This window comes from Panthera pardus, unplaced genomic scaffold (assembly GCF_024362965.1).
Source record: "Panthera pardus isolate Hobbes unplaced genomic scaffold, ASM2436296v1 HiC_scaffold_2, whole genome shotgun sequence".
Lineage (NCBI taxonomy): Eukaryota > Metazoa > Chordata > Mammalia > Carnivora > Felidae > Panthera > Panthera pardus.
Window position 1 is genome coordinate 94,478,854 of NW_026526765.1, and position 25,872 is coordinate 94,504,725.

At 34.5% G+C, this 25,872-nt stretch overlaps 1 protein-coding gene across 1 annotated transcript in view; it reads right to left on the reverse strand.

Annotated features, from left to right (window-relative positions):
• The window catches only part of MSH3 (mutS homolog 3), a 187,898-nt gene that overhangs the window by 63,487 nt on the left and 98,539 nt on the right, over window positions 1-25,872 (reverse strand). Inside the window, exons 14-18 of the mRNA XM_053907239.1 lie at window positions 15,480-15,667; window positions 14,581-14,749; window positions 8,951-9,015; window positions 6,481-6,597; window positions 1,016-1,123 (exon numbers count right to left, since the gene is read on the reverse strand). Of these exons, the coding sequence (XP_053763214.1) occupies window positions 1,016-1,123; window positions 6,481-6,597; window positions 8,951-9,015; window positions 14,581-14,749; window positions 15,480-15,667 (647 nt within the window). The remainder of the gene's footprint in view (window positions 1-1,015; window positions 1,124-6,480; window positions 6,598-8,950; window positions 9,016-14,580; window positions 14,750-15,479; window positions 15,668-25,872) is intronic.

Sequence of the window (25,872 nt, forward strand, 5' to 3'; positions counted from 1 at the left end):
CTATGCTTTTATGAAATAGATAGCCCAGAGAGCCCCCAATAGGGCAATGGTCTCCAGACCCAGAGAGCCACCAGCACAAAATTCTAGCCTGGGGGGAGCCACAGGAGGGAGCCAGGCACAGAGCACCAGCAGACATGGGAATATCACAAAGAAACACTTCAGGGATGGGGCCCAGGCATAGGGCCACCAAAGGGGCAACATGACCTGGAGCTCTGGGGGCCCAATCTTTGCCCAGAAAAACTACAGGAACAGAAATGCTGCCCCAGTGGGTCTGGAAGGTAGGATCCTCACCCAGTGGGCCTGGAGGGCACAGCACTGAGCCAAAGATTTGGCTCAAGCTTAAGGTTTTAAATTCAAGGAAGAACAATTTGAGAGCAATAGAGAACACTTCCTCAAAATGGATCATACAATGAGTCCCGGCCATATCTGATTTAGATGGTATTTATAATCATGAGGTGAAACATATTACAAAGTGTTTAAGTCAAAGCTAACAAATGAAAGGATTATGCTTTTTAAAAAATGTCACCAGAGCGCCTGGGTGGCTCAGTTGGTTAAGCATCTGACTTCGGCTCAGGTCATGATCTCGCAGATTCGTGGGTTTGAGCCCCATGTTGGGCTCTGTGCAGACAGCCTGGAGCCTGAAGCCTGCTTTGGATTCTGTGTCCCCCTCTCTCTCTGCCCCTCCCCCACTCACACTCTGCCTCTGTCTCTCAAAAATGAATAAACATTAAAAAAAATTTTTTTTAAATGTCACCCACATAAACTTAAAAACTGAAATATATAACAATCACTTCTGGAGTCACATCTGCTTTCACTGTAATAAATGACAGAGCAAGCAAGAAAGGAATGTGTTAATTTCAAATCAAGCTATATGTGTTGACATTCAGCTTTACAAAGGGTGCAAAATATTTGCATGTTTTAATATTTTATAATAAAAATGCTAAAATTAGTGGAATAATGCCATCTAATCTAAAGCACTGAAGGGGGGGGGGGGGAGTGTTAAAAAATACATTACCTGCAGTAATTTCCTTGCTTAGCGACCTTGGCCAGGGAGAAAATGCAGTCAACAGTTGCTAGGTGATGTACTGCTTTACACAAGGAGTGATAATGTTCACTAAAATCTCTACAGAAGCAACAACAAAAAGGTGAGGACACTGATTTCTTAGAGCTATAAAAGCTGTACAATAAGTAATCACTTTATTTGTTAAGATGAGCATAAACAAAATAACCAGGGATACCTAAGAAACATGGAAATTACACTGAAATACTTTTCAGTTTGATATAATAATTTGATTACTGAGGCTTCTTTTGTTTCATTTGGATAGAACTACATATATTTAAAATAACTTCTATAAAAAGATGTGTACTATTAACACCATATTACACATTTCATTTGACCATGACAAGTCAACTTAGATATAATTAACACAAATGTGATCATTTTCATTCAACTTAAATAACCCATTCAACAGATGGGTCAGCCTCCCTTTGTGCTTCTCCTTGATAGCATCATACAAACTAGGATTAACAGTTTCAATATCTTTTTCTCACGCTGAATTGGAAGCTTCTTGATGGTAGAGTCCATGTTTGTCTGATTTGCTTATCATTATCAAGCCCTAACATACCACCCATAACTTTGGTATACAGTAGCCATTATAATAAATTTTGTTAAAGGCAAGCAAGAAAAGTACTTTTTTTCAGTGATCTTCAGTTATATTATTAAAAATGCATATATAAATTAAATTTTAGATTTATTTTTAAAAAGATAACAATCATTGTCTCAAATCTTTGGCTAACTAAATAGCTGGTGATTAAAAGCTTAGAAAACTGTTATTGAAAGATTTATTTAAAAATATATAGGAAATTATGCAAGTGTTTTGTTTTTTTTTTTACTTAAATTATTCCATTATCTCATATCACAGGTATACTTTACAACCTTTCAAAGAAGATTCCCCCCAAAATGAGAGTATTATGCTGAATGCTTCCCTTAAAAAAGATTTCTCTGTTGTACAATGTGTTTCAGAAACTTTGAGATTTAATCTGTTTACTTCTTAAATTCAAAAGTTTTAGAGTACTTCCTAGCTTGAAAAGGATATCCCGATTAAGCTACTATGTAATCAGTTATTCCTATATTATCACTATATTGAGTTTTTATAATCTGTAATATGATTTTTCCAGTAATATTATAAAGGTATTGTATATACATGACTTTTCCAAATAGAGGCAACATTTTAAGTATCCAGTTTTACTTTTGTGTTAACTTTATGAACTGAAAAGTATATTTACAGTATATTTTATACCTTTTTGTCTGAACATAGTATAACAAATATAATTTACCTATTTCTCACTGAATTAATGTTCATTAAAACAAGCAAGAATTCCACTAACAGTGTTAAGAAATCCCAAGCAAAAAGGAGATTGGACCCTGGCATCAGATAGATAATGTTCTGTTGTCACCTTAAAAATGACTCAGTTTGGAGGCTCCTGGGTGGCTCAGTTGGTTAAGCATCTGACTTCTGGTTTCAGGTCAGGTCAGGTCATGATCTCACGGTCATGAGTTTGAGCCCCACATCAGGCTCTGTGCTGGCAGTGCAGAGCCTCCTTGGGATTCTCTCCCCTTCACTCTCTGCCCCTCCCCCACTCACACTATGTCTTTCTCAAAATAAATAAATAAACAAACAAAATGACTCAATTTTGAAGATGTCACATGGTACACAGACCTTACATTCCTGAGTGACCGCTCAGTGATCATGCCTTGTTATTCCCGGTGTAACTTCAATTTAGATCTAACCACTGGTTTACCTCTTGGGCTGTGTCCTATTCTGTCCCTGTTCTCATCACTGACCCATTTGGTCTTCCTATCCTGGCACTCTGTTTTGCTAGAGAGTAGCTACATTTGATATTTCTGCTCTTATCTCCCTCAATGTGAATATCAAAGTACCTTCAGCTTTAAACATCAGTCATTTTTTTCATACTCTCACTCCCTCCTTCTCAGGTCTTGTCCAGGCCAGCAAGACCCTAATTTAATTTGCTACTTATCTAGGAGATTTTGGTTGAGGGTAACTGTCCTTGATGATATTCTAGTATATGGAATTGAAATGAGTGACACAGCTCTCAGGGGGTACCATTTCAGTTAAAAAAAAAAAAAAGAAAGAAAGAAAAAGAAAAAAGAAAAGGCAGACAGAGATAAGGGAATTATTTTGATGTAGCCTATTATGTTCTTTCTCATGTCAATTACATAAATAAGACATGTGAATAAAATAAAAAACCGTCATAAACCTTTAATATCACCATTATAACTCTTACAAAGTCTTGTTTGACTTCTTGATCTTTGTCCATTTGCTACACTTCCCCAAATTTCAAAGAGATTACCCATACCTAGAAAAATGACAAGCTAAAAAACGGGCAACTCAAGTAACAACCTGATAGACTGGGATTACAACATAACATGAAACTTTATCACTAAGCCATCAACAAATTTAAGAATGAAGCCATTAATCTCTGGTCAAAAGATATTGCTAGGTCCACAGGAAAAAGATTAAGACACTTGGGATCTAAAGCTGTTATGACAGTTTACCATCAGATGTTGCCCAATGACATCTGAAGTTAACAAAAAGAAAGTTATCTTATTTTTTATTTACAAATTTATTTCTAAAATATTTAACTACTGTACAGGAGGCATTATAACTTAATTTTTTAAAAATCTGTAATCAAGATTATTCAACATCCACAGCCCATCTTCTAGAATACAGAAGAAGAGACACATTTTTTGAGAGAAGTTTCCATTTACTTTTGAAAGAACTTTCTTTCAGTCTTGATTTCTTGCAATATTTTGATCCAAACTAGTATGACTAATGCATAACGGTATCTCAATAAGAGACATACACGTGTATAGCTGGTATTCAATCCTCTGACGTCAGGTTCATTGAGGTTAATCATTTTTTTTAAATGACATCATATTCACACCATCTGGCACCTTAATAAGTACTGTACTTAACAATATTGTTCTCAAGTGGGGGCTCTAGTTGCAAAAGCTGTAGCTAAAATTGAGCCAATATTTTTTTTGATAAAAATATAATGTATTTTTCTTATTTTGAAAGTAATGTAAGTACATTAAAGATACTTTTGATATCATGTCTTTGCAAAGTAAATTAAAATCTCCAGTAACCTCACCATCCAGAAATAATCAGTTAATACTCGAGGATATATATAAATACATTTCTTCAAAGAAGATACATAAATGGCCAATAAGCATATTGATAATATAATAATGGCATACATATATTTAATCTTTTAAGATAAAAGGTTTGTATGCTGTGTGTGTATATGAATTTACACATTACTGTTTTGCATCCTTTCTGCACTTAGCAATGCAACATGAATATCATATCCTTTGTGATATTGTATTTAATGTCAGCTTACTCATAGCAATTCTCAAAGTGGTGGTATGATGAAAGTAAAATTCTCCTGGGTTAATTTGGTAGAAGGGCCCAGGCAGAGGGCTGAAACAGTAAGAACAGTATGCAGAAATGGTGGGGTGCTACAAGGGAACAACAGAAGGGACAAATCAAAGAGACATTTCAAAGGCAAAAAAGACAAACAGGATAACAGATAAAGGGACAAAAAGGAAGACAGAATCAAGAATAAAGCCAAAGTGTTTGCACTGGGAGATCTGAACTTCCTTTAGCCTAGAATATTAGCAATGAGAACATAAACCAGATGTGTAAAATTGTGTATACTGTGAATAGAGTGAATATGTATCAACTCACCAAATTGCAGGATCCTAGAATGTGGTCCCTGAAGCCTGAAAGGAATCTAATTTTCATGTCTCAGTGATACTTCTAAGGGCAAAACAGGAGAACTAGAGACTCAAAGGCCCTGAAAACCCTTAAAATGGAAAACTGAAAGTGAAGTGGAAAAGGAAATGAATACACCACTAAGTTTCTATCCCTGGGTCCACAACTAGGAGTCAAGATAACCTCAGGAGATTCAGGACAAGTAAAGTGGAATGTCTTTCTGATGCTATAATCCAAGACTCCTCTGGGCAAACAGCTACCTTTTAAAAACTGTCACACAGAATCTTTTTTTTTCACTCGCCAGACTGGTTACTTAGCTCCTGGAGAACCTCGCTGAATACTTACTGTTTAAGGTTTTAAAGAGAAAGACTACCAGAGAGATTTCTGTTCAGAGTGATGCCTACGTATTTACCATAGGCAGCCTCTACAACCTGATGGTAAAGGGCACAACCTACCACTAGATACCCTGAGTTGAATCTCGGCTCCAACCAATGTAGGCAACTTACTCCTTATTTCTGTATCTCAATTAATTCATTTGTAAATAGGGGGTGATAATATCTCACTCAAAGATATCATCTGAAGAATAATAAAGTGCTTGGATGAGCGGTTCATAGCTGTGGACTCATGAAGGTCAATTGTACATCTCTTTTCCCAACTCCAATCCAGCAGCAGCTTGAAATCAGCCCAGGTAGGAGTGTTTACACTATAGAAATCAACAAGCACCACAAACACTACTATTCTTCCAGAGAGCTGGCTGTTTTTCATTTATTTACCAGCACACCCCAGACTTAACCCTGTCCGTATGAACACACAGCTATGAATAAATCCAGCTATGAAACATTCTTTGAGGCAATGGCAAGGGCTCTTCAAAAGAAAATCTCATAAAAAACAAAAAAATGTGGGAGATTATTCTAGATTCAACTAGAAAAGAAACATAGTAACAAAATGCAACATGTGAAAGTTGATTTGAGCTTTCATTTAAAAATCGGGGAGGGGGGCAGAATTAAAGAAACTCAATATTCCTTAAATTAATATCAATTTTTTAGATGTGATAATGGTGTTAAGATTATATAGTATAAAGTCCTTAATTTTAGATGTATGCTTAATTAAGATTTAGGGGGAGGGGTGAAGTGTTATAATGTCTAAAATGTACTTTCAAATGGTTCAGAAAAAAAAGTCTATGAGAGATATAAAAAAAATGTGGTGAAATATTAACACTTGATAAATGTAAGTGAAGAGAGTGTCAGCGTTCATTTCAACTTTCCCATGTTTAAAATTCTTTAAAATAAAAAGTTAGGAAATACATAGGATGTAAAATAAGAAAAAAAAATTAAATGGAGATAATAAAAACAGAACAACTAACCCATATTTGTCCAACTCTGAAAATATTAGGCCTTTTTTATAAGTAAATGATGTCCAAAGTGGAATTTCAAAACGTGACTCTACCAACCATCCTTAGCAACTAAATGTAGGTACAGTAACAATAAACTATATTAGGTCTCTCATTACGGACTAAGATGAGCTTACATTTCAATGGGCTAAAAATAAAATGAGACAACACATGTACTCAACTATTTTATGGCAGGTCACAAGGAGTAATCTCTACTTTTCTTTTTGATAGAAAGATTTTCCGGTCTATTTCTTATAGCAAAAAGTCAGAGTATATTTTTCATTGTAAACTCACTCTAGAAAATCAAGCCATTCAGCACTGCAGTCAAGGACTAGCTGCTCCCGGAGCTGATTCAGACGTCTGTAATTTTCTACAATAAAAGGAGAGTGAAAGCGGCTCACAGCTTTTGTGCTAGAAGAGGGGAAGAAACATAAATAGGAAATCAAGGTTACTAAGAAACCACTAATACCTTCACTTCAGAAAATTAAAGTAGTTATTTATTATTCTCTGATGAACCTTGAAAGTAAATAGCTGTAAACAGAGAACATTCTTTAATTATGGTCCTGAATTCTATTGATTCCAAAGATCTCTGTTGTAAATAAAGTACTTGGAGTTCATAGGACTTTGTTCAGGAAGCTCTAAAATGCATTTTAAATTATACCCATATGACAAGTTCAAAGTTTAGAGTTTCCATTTCATAAGCAGAAAGCTTTTTTCTTTAAGTTACACTAAATGAAAATTCTTGCTTATTAAAAAAAAGATCAGAAGCAAGTAAGTCCTGACAAAGCTGGATACACTGATGACGGTCATAATATTCTTTAAGTTTTATACTTTTCTGTATGACTACAGTATTTCAGTGAAAAAAAAGAAAACTATAAAGAATTACAAAGAATAGCAATGCATTAATTCAGGAGGCAATCAAAGAAGAATGCTTCGCTATCTAACTGTAGATTCACAGCGGCTCCAGAAGGGAAGAAATACCACATGCTCCTCATCTGAGCTTGTGTATAATCTCTGCTTCTTCATCAAGAAACTGCAGAGCACAAGAGGGCCTGCCACATGTCCCCAGTCAAAAAGTCTGGCCCAAGGCTCTAACTCTGCCTGCCACTTACTTGCTATGTGACTTTGGGCAAATATTACTGATCTTCTCTCAACATCACTTTCTTCATCTATAAAATGGGGATAATGACAGTATCTATGTCATAGGTACTATTAACAGGATAAGATAGTGCTTAGCAAGGTGCCAATGTCCCATGACATTAGCACACAATGTTAAGCATTGTTTTGTGGATGTGGTGATTATTACCACTATTGATGTTATTATTATGTTTGAACCTTGAGAAGAGAAGGTTGGAGTTAAACGACAGGCAGGTGATGACAGACTGCACTCTGTTCTTTGCTTGCTCCCCTACTCCTGTCACAAGTATGTTTAATTTGGCAAGTTATTGGAACAGGGGTGAGACTTTCACATGCAAAACCTGACTGATAATCTAACCTATCCCTGTCAAGGTTCTGATGGCCAAGTAACATATAAAATATAACAATGAGCTTCCCCCAAACTATCTTATTTATTCTTTCAATTTACATCATTGAATGTTCACAAGATGCTGACACTGATTTATGCCTTCCTTATTGCTTCTGAATTGTCATCTAGACTTCTATGCAAACCTATTTATCATAGCTTTCTCTTCCGACAAAATTCATTCAGTGAAACATTTCAGTTTCTTAGATAATTAGATGCACAATTTTAAATAACTTCTCTTCATAAAGCATATTTTGATTCATTAGCTATAGTATAGGACAGAAAACGAAAGAATATTTGCAAGGAGAGAAAACATCCCCTAAAAACAAAATACTCAAATCTCAATTATGGCTTCTAGTAACATGTAAGAAAAACAAGCTAAAGAAACCCACGATTGTACCTTCAGGATTCTTTGATAGTGGCAATAGATACTCATTTTCTTTTTGAATTAAAGTTAAAATTATAATAATCGTTCATACATGTCAAAATTTTCTCCCATCCTTAACATAGTTCCTTCATACAATCACCAGCTACTAGGCTCTCTTCTGCTTACTCAGGCAAATCTAACATTTTCATCTAAAGTTCATGCAAACATATTAATAACAGTAGTAATAAATATTTCACAAAGAATACGATTCACAGGAGTATATACTTCTCTAACACCACTTCTTTAAATGAGTCCCCTCTTGGGAATTAATGCCTAACCAAGGAGAAAAGGCAGTCTCAATGTGGTTTTCTAATTTTGTTTTTGATTAAATTTGTTTTCATCAATTCATGATACAACTTACAAAAAAGAAGATGTAAACAACTATTATAATTATGTGGCATGGAAAGCATCAACAATAAAGAAATGCAGAGAGAGCTCAGTGAAGCAGAAAATGAAATTTCAGGTATGGCATTCATCAGAAAATTCAAGCAACCAAATTAATTTTATAACTGAAGATCCTCCAACATTTTTTCATGTGTTTAAAGTGTACTCTAAGGTGTAAGAATAAAACAATAATAAAACAAGAAAACAAATATATACAAATAAGATACTCTTTGGAAAAAATATTTTAAAATCAATGATAGAGTTTAAAATAATTATTTCTTTGGTTAAAAGTTCCGTAAGAAAACCAAAGGGGAAGAATCACATTTAATGTCATGAATATGGTTATTATCATTCCAAAAACATACAGGTGTACATGCTCATAATGTGTCATTATAATTCACGTTAAGAAAAAAATGTATTTTTAAACCTACCTTCCAACCTTAACCCAATCAGTTGGTATACAAGATACAGCAGAATTCTTTATTTCAATCATAAACTAAAAGAAATATAAATAAAAATTACATATTTAAATGATTAACCATTATATTTTTAAAGCTTCCTCAAAACTTCTATCAGTTTAGTAAATACTATTGTAAACATTCAAAATAAATCCAATACTGTTAAAAGGGAAGTTCATGTATGTCCAAATATATGTTCATGTATACAACCAAATATTAATAATTAGGGTGGTAATACTTGCAATAAAGTACAACTTGTATTCAACAAAAGTTTGTAATAAGCATATAACTTCACAACTTAATGTTTATAACATTATCATGTGCATACTACAAATGGTGATTTTTCTTTAACGGTCTCTTTCATTTATTAGTACCCACTTACTTAAGAATTCTATTACTCAGTAATACGATTGAATTTCTAAGTACATACAATTTTAAAATATCAATTATGAAGTGCTATACCAGTTTGAGATATGGTCCATCCCTTATTCTGAACAGAAGAGGATTTATTGTCACGGCTGTTACACAAAGAGCCCAATATCTAAAAGTATCCTCATGAAAAAGCACAGATTTCTTCAGCTATCAGAAGATATTTTATCCCAAGGGTGTTTTCTTTAAGTTTTCACTTATATGAACTATATCTTTATTAAGCCAACTGCGTTCTGCAAGCAAGCTTTTCTGAAATTGGCCATGAAGCAAGTGGAATCAACTTCTACTATCATGCCTTTCATTTTTAGCATTAGTTGTAGCTCATCTCTTCCTCCTGCTTACTCTCCTGTATTATTGCAATGAAATTCAATGTTTTATTTAAGTGAATAAAGACACAAACATTTATTTTGTACAGGAGGGAACCCAGAAGCTCTGTGGCTACCACTAATTTTGAGATGGCGGCAGGAACTTCTTTACGTATACCAGTTTTATAACATTTTAGGTATTCACAATATGCATATTATTAGTAGTGTTGGCCTATCTTTTGAGTTTATTTTTCTGTGCAGTTTTTCATAGAAATTATATTTCATAGAAACAACACAGAAATTATTGGAGTGCCTGGGTGGTTCAGTCAGTTTAGTGTCCGACTCTTGGTTTCAGCTCAGGTCATGCTCTCATGGTTCATGAGTTCAAGCCCCACATCGGGCTCTGTGCTGACAGCATACAGCCTGCTTGGGATTCTCTCTCTCCTTTTCTCTCTCTCTCTCCCTTGCTCGTGCACACTCTCTCTCTCAAAATAAGTAAATAAACATTAAAAAAAAGATTCTGCTTAAAAAAATAATATAGAAATTATTGGTTAATTTTAGGAATTTTCATTCTGAGAAAAAATTTCTCAACTAATGAGGCCTTCTTATATGGAGACAATACAATTTCAAACCTGCTACACCCAGTTAAACAATTAAGAGTGAAGAGTCTAAAAACTAGCCTTCGGCTACAAAAAGTAACTGAGGAAAAAAACCCACAAAATAAATATCATTGACAAGAAAGATAAAAGCGCTTTAAGATTATGCTAAAAAAAACTGCCTAAGTATTATTTTTAAATGCCCAACAAGAAGGTATATTGATCCTTTTATAAAATAATTCTGGGAAGAGCTATGCCTGCGGTAAACTGCAAAATGCAGGACCACAGTGGGTCACTAATACTTGGGAAGAATACATCTAGAACTGTAATAACTAACACAGAGCTCAACAGGAGTTACTAAGGAAAGGAAGGCGGAAATTTTGAAAATTAGTTAAAACTGTCTCACTGGGCAGCCAGGGAGGCTGGCTTACTTAAGTAATTTGCCGTAACAGGGCAACATGGGGCACCGGATTCATATCTGTGCCTTGCTACTAGTCATGGCCCTTTGAAGCATGCTGGGAATAGTGTGCACCATATGGTTCAATCTGTAAGTATCAAGGGTCTACTCTAAGGACTACAGATCCTCAAAGAAGCCAAAAGCAGAGCCAATACTGGATGGAAAACAGGGTGAGAGTTGGAAAAGCCCACATAGACCTTCTGCTTGTTACACCCCTGGGATTACTTCCTCAAGTTGGTGCTGGTCCTATATGTCTTCTTCTCAGCTGGGGTTTCTCCAAAAACAGACTAGCAGGTTTTTGTTCTCTTCTATACTACCTAAGAAATAGGAAAGTTTCTCTCTGTTTCCTTCCACAAATATTCTAAGAATGAGCAGACAGGCTTTTTAAGAATTTTACTGCTACAAAAATGGAAACCAACTAAAATTGGAAATTAACAAATATTTCAGAAAGCTTAGAGTATTCTCACAGCCACTTTCCCTGCTCTACAGTCCCTGTTTCTTAGGTGTTGATGCAAAGTGTGCCATGATTTGTTCTAGCAATTTCTCTCATACTCCTAGGATCCAATTCTTTGCTGCTTAAATGTCAGATACCATTACTCAACTACAGTCTGTCATATCACTGGGCTGGCATCATGGCTAAGTTTGCTTAATTCACTCCAGAAACTGCTCTCTGTTTTCTTCAATACCACACTTAACCCATTCCTTCTATCCCCCTTTTCTTTCTTCTCCTCAAGAATCTTCAAATATTTTTTTTTTATTCAGAAGTAAGATTTAATGGAGAATGCTTTTCATATCTTAAACATACCAAGCAGAATCTGGATATGCTGCATGTTGTGAACTAATGTTTTTTCCTAAAGATTTCTGCCTAATATTTCTTCCCTTTCCCCTAGGAATAATACTTACCAGTACTACTCCAAATCTAAATATCACCCCATATCCATTCCATATTTGATTCAAGATTAAAAGATAATTCTCTAGGGGCACCTGGGTGGCTCAGTCAGTTATCTGACTCTTGATTTTGGTTCAGGTCATGATCTCATGGTTGTGGGATCAAGCCCTGCCTGCTTGGGATTCTCTCTCCCTCTCTCTCTGCCCCTCGCCCACTCGCACATGTGCACACTCTCTGTCTCTGTCTCTGGTCTCTTTCAAATAAATAAATAAACATTAAAAAAAAAGATAATTCTCTGTATATCTAAAATATGAGAAAGACTATCATAGAAGCAGTGAACTAAGTTTCTGCTTTCACTATTTTCTTACAAATACTATCAGAGTCAGAGATAATAATGTGCATAGTCAGTAAGGCTTATAGTATTCTAATAAGTACATAAAAACTGGAAACAAAGGTGAAAAATCAATGTTCTCAAAAGTTAATACTGGCTTGACAATCTACTTATTTTTACCAATAATAACAAAATCCATGTACTACATGGGGCTGCTAAAACAGGTTTTTTAAAAATTGTTACACATGTTATATGTACAGAATAAAATTTTAGAAGAGAAGGGTATAAAAGAAGAGCATATATAAATTAAGGACTTTCCTGCTATCCTCTTTCATTTCTCAGAGGTAATCATATTTGACAGAGTCGGTTCTCTGTACTTTAAGTATTTCTGAATAATTTGTAAGTTTTTAAAACAGAATTTGATAACAATGCTGCAAATCTAGAATTCATTTGGTGTTTGAATAGAATCACTAATTCTCAAAAAATGTTATAAAAGTGATTCTGTACTGATGTACTATTAAAATTCTGTACGTTTTTTTTAAAACCATTAAGAATCCATCCCACAGTTAATAACTAAGAAATTTCTTGCCTCAAACTCATCACCTTAACCTGAAGTTTAAGTAAAGAATAAGATAATTTGCATCTCCTTAATTATTTGTAATCCAATTACTTCATCTCCATACTGTGCTTTTTCTTAAACTTCATTACCACACTGATATAAAAAACAATAAAACAAAACAAAACACACTAGTCTACGATTGCTTATGAATTCCTGATCAGTTTTCCCCATTTTCACTGTAAAACCGCCAGCTGGATACAGGACTGTCCTCCCAAGACTTAAGCTTTATTTTAGTTTGTGTATTATGAGCTCTAAGATGTCTGGTTTTATAAAATAAAATGTTAATATTTGTGAGTAAAGTGAAATAAGGACATGGTAGAAAGACTGGAGTCAGGCAGGACTGGGCTTCTGACTCGGGTAACTTACCTAACTACTCCAAACCTCAGTTTTCTTTGCTGCAAAATGACAAAAGCCCCTTTTTGTGTTATTATAAGGGTTAAAAAATACATGTACAGCACTTAGCACCATTCTGAACAAGTGCTTGATAAATGGTAACTATATTAGTAGTAGTAGTAGTATATGAAGAACATTTACATAGTGCTTTAGGATTAAAAAGCACTTTTCATGTATTTTAACTCAACTGGTTTTTAAAGTAGTCTCATGACACAGGTGATTCTGCTCTGGTCACAGAGCATGTAAGTGGGGGAAGGGGCACTTACACACACAGCTTTTCCCCACCGTAACACCAGGTCACCACTTTTCTACTACCTATCTTTTATTAATGTTATTAAACAGTTTTGATCATCTCATTTTCAACAATAGCTCAGAATAGTGGTGGTAAGGTCATATGTTACTTTGCAAGTCTTGATTGCATAGTGAAACCAAGTGATGCAATTAAATATTTGGTTATGGGAGGGCAACCAAGGATAAAGACTGTCAAATTATTTTTCTGTTATATGGAGTTCTATGTGGAATATACTGCAAAATGTCTGCCTGAGTCCAAAAGATTTAATTTTAGTCCAAAAGACAGGCTGACTTAATCAATGGTCTATTAAATGGCACAAGATTAATAAACGTTTCAGTAAAGATTATAATTTACTGTAGGATTTCTTATTTCAAATGATCATACAAATCAACAATCTTCTCACTAAATATGTAAAGGAATGCAAATATTTAAAAATTTTATTTGAAATTAAGGTCTTCCCTACTAGAAAAATACCTGTTTTTAAAAATTCTGAATAAAATGTTCATGCTCTGGAAATTATTCACACATTTCCTAATTTGCTATCTTAACAAAGTAGGATTTCTCAAATTCCCTCAGAATCTTTATATTCTATTAAACATAAGATATAGAAGTAGCATGCCCTAAGACTCAGAATAAGACCGAAGGATACGACTACATTTAAAAGGCATACTTCTTTCTGGTTCTCACTCTTTATAAGACCAAACTTTAAACAGTGGTACACATGCCAAAAAAAAAAAAAACAAAATACATTCTAAACGGCACTTACATAATCTTATGGAAGACTCACTAACTGTAGGTTTTCACTATAGTTTTGTTTCTTTTTTTTTCTTTTTGTTTTTTAGCAGCTATACTAACATCAGAAGGAAACCCTGCCTTTTAATCACTATGATCCAATCAACACAGGTGGTTCTCTTCATATCATTTCATTATCTGCTGGCCAGACATCAAAGACTAACTTCTCTCTCCTGGATTTAGGGTAAATGAATCCTCTAAATTACTATTTACAATAATCATGGTTTTCTATAATACATTTCAAGAAATAACATTAAAACACATGTAACATTACGTTGCATGATTTCACCAGGGACTAAAGTAAATAAACACAAAATACTGTTACTAAAATCATTCTTATCAAAACAAGGCATTACATCTTATTTCCAAGGAACAAAAGAAAAAATATGAAAACTAAACAAAACAAACTTTCATCCTGTCCTCGGATTTTTGTTCACATTTTAAAGTAGCTTTTCTGCTTGAGATAAACTAATGCAAAATAAAATTATGTCTGACATTACCTCCTGTCCTGATACTGTCACATACTGTGCAGAAGGATTTTTTAGTATTTTTCGTATATCTTGCAAATGTATTTGGATCCTGTGAGTAACTTCTTGAATTTCATCCTTCCTCTTTTTTATTAAAGGGAAGTCAGAAAGATCTTTGAATAATTCTGTTTTATCCCCACTTCTAAAAAATGGAAAAAAAAAAGCAAATATATATATTGAAGCATACTACTTATACCGATCATCAATTATTTTTCACAGCATGATAAAAGACCAAAGGGTTGGGAGCCAGGAAACGAGGCTCTAATCCCAGTTTTGCCACTAAGTATTTACAGGTAGGTTTCTTAATTTCTTTGAAGATAGACAAAATTATCCTAAAGACATTTTCATTTTGCAAGTTCATGATTTCCATGGTGTGAGAGATAAAATGAAATTTTTTGTTGTTTGCCTATTCAGAAAATAAGCACAAATGAAAATACTGTCTTTTCCCCCCCTTTATACAGAGTTCTTTGTGGGATGAACTGTGAAATGACTACCTCTTAAAGGATAACTTTGCTTCTGTAATTTCTAAATATAAGGCAGACCACTGGATATCTAGCAAATGAGTGTAAGATGCCATCTGCCACCCAATTTTAAATTAATAAATGCTACCAGTTGCTCTGCCTGGACTTTATCTTTTCATCATCCAATACCTGGAGAAGTACTGTATTGTCCTAAATAATGAACTAAGTTTTAGATGGCAGAGGGTTACTTCCAGCTGTAATTGACAGCTTTTAGCATCCAATCACATTTCTAATTTCACAGGCAATTCCTACCATTACTGCTAAGGAAGCTTAGGAATCCATGCACCAAAGGGCAAATACATGAGTTCTTTATTTCCAGCAGTGACAATAATCTACAAATCTACTACTTACTTGGCAGCTTGTTCATTAAGTAGCTTTAAGAAACGTTCCACTGGACTGAGGAGTTCAGGAATTTCTAAAATAAATGTCTGGAGCAAGTCTGACCGAACGTGGGAATTAACAGCAGGTATTAATGCTTGAAATTCTGACTTCAGGTGATACAGGGTTTTGACAATCAAGAAGAACTCTTGTGTAGAACACTGAAAATAGAAATATTTTTTAGCTAAGTAATACAAGATACATGAACATGATGTTTAATTAGTGGTCTTTTAATTAATAGTCTTTTTAAAGTTAGAATATAAGAAAATTTTAATTTACTCTATAAACTAGTTAATTGAAATAAAATACTGCTGATACCTTCCAAATGTTAAATCAATAGTTTAAATACTTTATAACATTTTAAAGCTCTCAAGGAAACAATGTGGGTCAGGGATAGTAAAGCCAATATTTGCTCAATATTTTCTCATTTTAAAATATATTGACCATATAGCAAAAATACAGTAAACAATGTCAAAAATATAAAGGACAATCCTGGGGAAATATCTGCAAGACATATGATAAAGGGCAAAGCTATCCCTAGAATAATAAGCTCTTACAAATCGACCTGGAAAAGGAATAATCCAAACAATAATGGCTAAATGAACTAAATATGCAGCTCATAAAAAAAGAATGTCCAATAAGCACTTGATTAACCTCACATATAATTAGAACAAGCAAATTAAAATGACAAGATAGTATTTGTCACTTATCAGAATGCCAAAGATTTAAAAGGCTGATAAGAGATAAGTCACACAGGATATAAAGAAAGACACTTTGATATACCATTAGCAGAGGCATATCCTCTTTGAGGAGGATTGTTTGACTAAATTCCACTTTTAACAATTAAACTAAAACTATAACAAGAAGTGAAAAAGATATGTGGCTCTGAATATTTATAGTAGCACTGTTGGTAATAATATTAAAAAGATGAATAAGAAACAAGTACCTAACAATTGAGATTTTATTAGGAAAAACTCATACAATATAATACTGTTAAACAGTTAAAAAATTAAGACATCTGCACATATTAATGTACACATCAATATGGAACTCCCTAATTTCTACATATTAAACAAACATTGTATATGTTTATACTATATACCACATATGTATTTATACAGTAAAATTTCACTTTTGATTATAGTACATACATTATTCTATATAAATAAAAATATAAACAAAAAAATTTCTGGAGGGTACACTTGTTAACTTACTTTAGTTACCCCTGGGTAGTGTGTATGCAGGGGAAAGTAGAGGAAAAGTTTTTACACTTTATCTTATACTCCTGTACACACTGACAATTTTTTAACGTGAACATGAATAATTTTTACTTTTGGAGCTTCTGATAAAGAGAATAAGATGAACATGTGTATCTCATTTCACTCTATCTTGAAACCACAGTCAAATGTTGTTTAAAAAGACATAAAACCTCAAAAATAACTAGAAGAAAAGACACCAGCAACAACAACTTAGAAGCTATAAAGTAAATGGACAAGTGGTCACTGATTTAGAAGACTCATGATACTAGAATCTTAAGGTAGATGTGAGGTAAGCTAGGACCTAACTTAAGTTACACCAAGAATCCTAAAATTCTGAGGAACTGGTGGCACAAATTATCTTTGGAAGAGGAAGCCGGGGGTGGGTTGAAAATGACTGTTTGAAAATGAATTAAGAAGCAATTATCCCTCAATACTCTATTTGTCTCCACACCACTGAGCAACGACCATTCTCCTACCCGACAAAAGACTAGTTTTATCCTCTCGAGAAGGGAAAACATAGGATATTTGAGCCATCTTCAAGCACAGGGAAGGATGACAGTACCACCAAAAGCAAGGGATTAAGAAAACAGTTGCAAACTGAATGCTGAGATTCCCAGTTGTCCCCATCTAGCTCCCAGAACACTGTTAGCCATTTAGAAGGCTAGAAGAGACCCTGGAGAATCTCATGAGCCCAAGACGAAAACTCTGAAGATACTAAAGCAGTTCTCCCCATAAATGGATCAGCTAGTATATTGTACAGTTCACCTCATATTTTGCAAACCATATTCAACTACAGAGCACTTCCTATCAGCATTTTAGCCCTCCACTCTTTAAAAATGATCAGACATCAGATAAAAAATTCTAATGTGAAATGAAAAAAAATAAACAATGAATCAACAAATAAATTTTTTAAGACATTCATTTTCTTCTACTTACATAGATATACACAGCATATATAAACAGAAGAAAATGTCTTTAAAAAAAACAACCAATACACTCAGTTAATCAGAGAATAATGCAAACATGAAACAAGAACAGGATACTATTTTTTTTTCTTAAAAGAACATTCCAAGAATGGAATTCAATCAATTCAAATAAAATAGTTGCAAAAAAGAAAGAACCAAAAAATAATTCAGGACAATTTCCCAGAACTTGGTTGCCAGATTGAAGGGCTCAATACAATGGTTGAAAATAGAACTAAATCATGGAAAATCAACATGAAATTTTATAACACTTGGGAAAAAAAGAAAATTTTTAGAAGGGGAGAAAAAAAATCACACCAAGTAATGTATAGCCTAGAATTTTATACCCAGTAAAACTACCAATCAAATGTGAGTAGAAAAAAAGGACATTTCCAGACATCAATATCTCAAAACGTTTACTGTTAACTCGAACAACACAGGTTGGAAACGTATAGGTCTACTTCTACACAAATTCTTTTGGATAAATACTATAGTACTGTAAATGTGTTTTCTCTCTTAAAAGAAATTTTCTTAACATTATGATTTTCTTCACATCTCTAGCTTACCTCAATGTAATAATACAGTATATAATGTACATATACAAAACATACTGTTAATCAAATGTCATTAAAGCTTCAGATCAAAAGTAGGCTATTAGTAGTTAAGTGCTGGGGGGGGGGGTCAAAAGTTACACATGGATTTTCAACTGTACAGGGATTGATGCCCTTAATTCCCTCATTGTTCAGGGGTCAACTGTATTTCCAATACCTTTTCTCCAGGATGCTTCTAGAGAATGTACTCCATCAGAAGAAAGCAATAAACCAAGAGGAAGACATGGAATACAGAAAGACTGAACAGAAGATTCAATTCAAGGGAAATGAACTATAGCTATACAACTAGTATACAGGGCAACTAGTCTAGGGTGAATCAGGTCAGAAAGTTTAAGAAAATGAAATAAAATATGTGATGGAAATAAGTATCTTGAGATGAGAGGATGATTTAGGGTTAATTATAAGTATACATAATAGGTAATATGCATAAAATGAATTAATGCACAGAACATATTTGGAAAGAATTTTAAACTAAAAGGAATGAGGCAAATTATGCAAAAAAATAAGAAGTTAGGCCCAAGTGAATAACAACTGAATCCAAAGTGTATCATAAAGCATCTCTTCCTCAGATAGGCCACTGTATGATGGGAAAGATACACATAGGAAGCTGGATTCTTGTAATGTGGAGCCTAGACGTATTCTGGCCAATACTATTATAGTTAATTATTAAATAGATACATTCTAACAAAAGTGAAGAACTAAAAGTAAACATTTTCAATACAATTTTTGAATAATAATCTCTTGTAACTTTTGTAATTTGAGAGACTAGAAGGGATTGATTTTTCACCCTTAAAGTGTAAATCAGCAACAGAAGCAAACTGACAACCAAAAGTACTTTGCAATCAAGTTTTAAGTGCCCAAGGCAGGTTGTTTTCCAGTTTCTTTTTTATTATTTTTTTAATGTTTATTTTTAAGAAAGAAATACAGACAGAATGCGAGCAGGGGAGGGGCAAAGAGAGAGGGAGACATAGAATACAAAGCAGGCTCCAGGCTCTGAGCTGTCAGCACAGGGCCAGACGCAGGGCTCAAACTCACAAACCACAAGATCATGACCTGGGGCCAAAGTCCGATGCTTAACTGACTGAGCCACCCAGGCGCCCCAGTTCTCCAGGTTCTTAAATAAAACACCTCAGTAGAACTGCCAGAAAGCTGAGGATAAGAGTGAAGTAGTTGCTCCTGGAGTCACTCATGTTCAATCCCATTTCCAGCAGCAAATTTCCCTGTGGAAGAGCTTTAGAACACATCATAAGTGTGGAAACAGGTCATCATGAGACTGTAAGAACTCCAGCCTAAGTTCCATACTGAAAGGTGGCTGTAGGCTTATACCAGTCTGGCCAAGAAACCATTCTCGCCTACAAAATTCTGGAAACACTCTCCTCTAACATTTACTAAGTGCTATAATCCTTTAAATGTATTCACCAACCTTAGCAGTCATGTATCATTTTCTTACAAAACAGGTCTTAAGCACAGTTAATATGGGTTTCTAAGACTAGCACCATTATCTAAGATTTGGATTTGAAATTTTACTATCAAAAGAAATGTTTGTTTCAGGGCCGGCCCACTTGGTATCCCCTAATATCAATATGAAAACACCTATTTGTGACTATTCCATGGCACTTTCCACACAGCCATATGGCCTAGGCTCACCACTTCCACAACATCCAAACAGTGTTCCTAACCATTTTATGAATTTTACATAATTGGCACAGTCTGTACCCAGGATATCACTCACCATTTGGTGCATACAGCAGAAGTTTATTTAGAGTAATCTAATGATAAAGAACAGACATGTGTTTGATGGTGTGTTCCAAGAGCCAGCTAACTAATCTATAAAAGATTGGTTTCAAGCATTTAGGCTTACTAAAGTTGGTCTGTTACCAAGTCATTTCTAATTCTCACTTTTCAAATCAATCTTTGGGCACGCTCTTGTGCAAACATTAAAACAGCAACAACGAACAACCTCTGAGTGAGTCATAAGTTCCTTCACTAAAGTCTAGTTTGAAACTCTAAAACAAAAGTCATTCTTGGTTACTTTTAAAATGAATTTGATTCGATACCATATAATTTTATGTGAAATTTTTTAAAAAGGCAAATCCATAGATACAAAAAATAGATCTGTGGTTGCCAGAGGTGGGGCATGGAAGGTAGGTTGATGAAATGAGTGAAGATGATCAAAAGGTACAAACTTCCAATTATAAAATAAATTAAGTCCTGGAGATGTAATGTACAACACGGTAACTATAGTTAATAATACTGTATCGTATGTTTGAAGGTGGCCAAGAGAGTATATCTTGAAAGTTCTCATCATAAGAAGAAGACAACTTTGTAACTACAAGTGGTGATGGATGTTAGTTAGAATTACTGTGGTGATCACTTCTCAATATATACACATATCAAGCCATTTATAATGTGATAAACCTGAAAGTAATACAATGCTATGTTAATTAAATCTCAATTTAAAAACAGAATTAGACTCTGACTTTTATCAGAGTTTTTTAAACTTTTGTAAATACACAAACCTCATGAAATGCAAACATCAAAGTTTAAAGAGAGGAAGCAAAGAATAGAAATCACAGTAGCATGGAAAGATGCTTCCGTCTTGATGCCATGGATTCTTTGACTCAGCTCATATATATATATATATATATATATATATATATATATATATAATGATATAATATATTAATATATTAATATATATATATATTTTAAGTCTATCTATGTACTTGGGGGGGGGCAGACAGAGGGAGAGAATCCCAAGCAGTCTCCCCACTGTCAGTGCAGAGCCTGATGCATGTGGGACTCAAACTTGAGATCATGAGCTTAGCCAAAATCAAGAATCAGACACTCAATAGACGGAGACACCCAGGCGCCCCTTGACTCAGCTCTTTTAATTAGCAATTAACAATTTTCTCAGCTTTGTCCCTATTTTTTCTCGAGAAAAACAAAAATCTTTAACAACTGTCAGTGAATCCTTTCAAGCAGTGAAGGCAAGGTGCTTGGAGATCTGTTGCTTGACGAAGGGTAGTAATATGCTCTGATTGTCAGGCACTGGACCAATGATACAACATAACAAATGGTATGACATCCACTCTAACCTCAAAATGTCAACCATAAAATTTTCAACTACAGTAGTTCCCCCCTTATCTACAAGAGATATGTTCCAAGATCCCCACTGGTATCTGAAACCACAGATAGTAAGTACCTAATCTCATATGTACTGTCTTTCCTATGTACATACCTATGATAAAGTTTAATTGATAAATTAGGCACAGTAAGAGATGCACAATAAAATAAGACATTTTTAATATACTGTAATAAAACTTATATGAATATGGTCTCTCTGTCAAAATACATCGTACTCCACTCACCTTTCTTGTCATGGTGTGAGATGGTATAATGCCCACATGATAAAATGAAGCACTGTGACATAGTGCTAGGCTGTACAACTGACGAAACGTCAGAAGGATGATCTGCTTCTGGCCTGCTGTTGATGGCGGATAACGGGGGAGTAATGTATCGGGACAACCTCTGCCACTGCCAGCAAAACCACAACACAAGTGTACCAAGTAATAGTACAACAGACTCTACTGACCCCATAACCAACTCGGGCATTTTTTCCTGGGGATTAGTATTTCCCAATTCTGGTTTGTTCTTTGTTTTCAAATTTAGCTGAAGCATATGGAACAGTTACATAAGTCCTCTTGGGCACTGCAAGTATTCTCAGAAGCAGCACTTATCGTTCCAGTAAAACTTTGTGGGGGAAAGGACTAAAAAAAGTAAAGACTAATGAAAAATTGGTCACAACTAAAATGTGGGCACATAAAAATTATCCTACAAAAAATTATTACATTGGCAAGGATTTACACTGGGGCGGAAAATAAAGATGGCTTATGTAGGGATAACCAAAAAAAAAAAAAAAAAAAATGCAATGGTAGTAACTACTACATCAAAAATGGTAATGTCCGAAAGTGTATCCACTAAAAACCCAGTCAAGGACCCTGGTTTAAATACTAGCTGTCATTTACTAACACGCTACTAACTCTCTTCTCAGAATCATCATTTATACAAGGTAATGCAAGCTGTGGTAGCATTACGTAGAGATAGCAGTATATATAGCCTCCCATTAGTAAGAAGGTAAAAAACACAGTGTCCCCTCATCAATTTCATAAAGTTTTTACAAGGGACAAAGGGTCTAATGTATGTGAATTAATTTAACAAAAGGTAAAACACTATAGAAAGTTTATTAGCAATTATAAATATAACTATTTTGAAACATATTTTGAAGGTAAATGATTTCCCTAAGTGTGGAAAATTTCTCATTTATTTCATTTAATTATGATTAATTTTTTGTTTTAATGCCAGTGTATTTAAAAGACTATTAGTTTCAGGTGTACAATATAATGATTCAACAATACATCACGTGGTGTTCATGATGACAACTGCACTCCTTAAACCCCAACACTTATTTAACCCATCCCCCTACCTACCTTCCATCTGGTAACCATCAGTTTGTTCTCTATAGTTAAGAGTCTGTTTCTTTATTTGTCTCTCTCAACTATTTTTTCCCTCTTCTTGTTTGTTTTGTTTCTTAAATTTCACATGAGTGAAATCATATGGTATTTGTCTTTCTCACTTATTTCACTTACATTATAATCTTTACCTCTATCCATGTCATTGCAAATGGCAAGATTTCATTCCTTTTTTACGGCTGAATAATATTCCACTATATATGTATATGTGTACATATATATATATATATATATATATATATCACATCTTTTTTTTTAATGTTTATTTATTTTGAGGGGGGAGGGGCAGGGATGGAATTCCAAGCAGGCTCGCCTGACGTGGGTCTTATCTCCTGAACCTCATGATCATGACCTGAACTGCAATCAAGAGTAGGACATTTAACCGACTGAGCCACCTAGGAGCCCCTATACCACAGTCTCTTTATCCATTCATCAATTGACAGACAGTTGGGCTGCTTCCATATCTGGACTATTATAAATAATGCTGCTATAAATGTAAGGGTGCACGTATCCCTTTGAATTAGTGTTTTTGTATTCTTTGGGTAAATACCCAGTAGTGTGATTGCTGGATTATAAGGTAATTCTATTTTTAACTTTTTGAGGAACCTCCATACTGTTTTCCCACACTAGCTACAGTAGTTTGCATTGCTACCAACAGTACAAGAGGGTTTCTTTTTCTCCACATCCTCACCAACACCTTTTGTTTCTTATGTTGTTGATTTTATCCATTCTGACAGGTATGTGGTGATATCTTACTGTAGTTTTCAGTTGTGATAAGTGATGATGACCATTTTTTCATTTGTCTGTTGGCCATCTGGATGTCTTTTTTGGAGAAATGTCTGTTCATGTCTTTTGCCCATTTTTGAATTGGATTATTTGTTTTTTGGGTGTTGAGCTGTATAAGTTCTTTATATATTTTGGATACTAGCCCTTTATCAGTATGTCATTTGCAAATATCTTCTCCCATTCTGTTGGCTGCCTTTTACTTTTGTTGATTGTTTCCTTCACCGTACAGAAGCTTTTTACTTTGATATGGTCCCAATTGTTTATTTTTGCTTTGATCTCCCTTGCCTTAGGAGACATATTTAGAAAGAAGCTGCTACAGCCGATGTCAGAGAAGTTATTGCCTGTGTAGCTAGGATTTTTATGGTTTCAGGTCTCACATTTAGGTCTCTAATCAATTTTGAATTTATTTTCGTGTATGGTGTAAGAAAGTGGTACAGATTCATTCTTTTGCACGTCAGTGTCCAGTTTAACCAACACCATTTGTTGAAGAGATTGTCTTTTTCCCATTGGATATTCTTTCCTGTTGTGTCAAATATTAATTGACCAAATTATGGGTTACTTCTGGATTTCCTATTCTATTCTATTGATCTACATGTCTATTTTTGTGCCAGTACCACATGGCTTTAATTACTACCCCTTTGTAATATAACTTGAAGTCTGGAAATGTGATGCCTCTAGCTTTTTCTTTTTCAAGGCTGCTTTAGCTATTTGGGTGTCTTTTGAGATTCCATACAAATTTTAGGATTACTTGTTCTAGTTTTGTGAAAAAAGTTGTTGGTATTTTGATAGGGATTGCATTAAAGCTGTAGATTGCTTTGGGCAGTATCAGTAATATTTGTTCTTCCAAATACTGGAGCACGGAATGTCTTTCCATTTCTTTTGTGTCATCTTCAATTTCATCAGTGTTTTTGTTGCTCCCACAACAAAAGTATGCTCCCACAAGTGACCTTACAATGTCATTACAATATCATTGACGATATTCCCTGTACAGCGCCTTTTATTCTCATGATTTATTTATTCAGTAACAGAAAGCATGTACCTCCCACTCCCCTTTATCCATTTTGCCCATCTCTCCACCTCCTTCCTTCTGGCAACCATCAGTTTGTTCTCTGTACTTACATGTCTGATTATGCTTTTTTGTTTATTTATTTTATTTTTCTCAGTCTGACTTATTTCACATAGCATAAAATCCTCTAGGTCCACCGATGTTGTTGCAAATGGCAAGATCTCATACTTTTTACGGCTGAGTAATATTCCATTGTGTAATATTCCTATAGCTCATCTTTTTTTTTTAAGTTTTTATTTAAACTCCAGCTAGTCAATATACAGTGTACTACCAGTGTACTTCAAGTACACAATTCAGTGACTCAACACTTACCCACAATACCTGGTGTTCATCACAAGTGTACTCCTTAATCTCCATCATTTATTTCACCCACCCACCCAACCCCCACCTCCCCTCTGGTGACCATCAGTTTGTTCTCTATATTTAAGAGTCCGTTTCTTGGTTTACTGAGTATCTCTCTTTTTATCCCTATGCTCATTTGTTTCTTAAATTTCACATATGAGTGAAATCACAAAGTATTTGTCTTTCTCTGACTTATTTCACTTAGCATAATACTCTCTAGCTCCATCCACGTCATTGCAAATGTCAGGATTTCACATTCCTTTTATGGCTGAGTAATATTCCATTGTGTATATGTGTGTATATACAAATGTGTATATATAAATGTATATACATATACCATATCTTTATCCGTTCATTGGTCAATGGACATTTCATCAGAGCTTTATAGTTTCGGAGTACAGGTTACATTTATTACTATGTATCTTATTATTTTTGGTGCTACTGTAAATGGGATTGTTTTCCTAATTTCTCTTTCTGTTGCTTCATTATTGGTGTATACAAATGCAACAGATTTCTGTACTCTGATTTTGTATCCTGAGACTTTACTGAATTTATCAGTTCTAGCAGTTTTTTGGTAGAGTTTAGGGTTTTCTACACAGAGTGGCATGCCATCTGCAAATAGTGAAAGTTACACTTCTTCCTTACCCCTTTGGATGTCTTTCATTTCTTTTTGTCGTCTGAATGCTGTGTCTAGGACTTCCAAAACTATGTTGAAAAAAAGTGATGAGGGGCGCCTGGGTGGCTCAGTCGGTTGAGCGTCCGACTTCAGCTCAGGTCATGATCTCACACTCCGTGAGTTCGAGCCCGG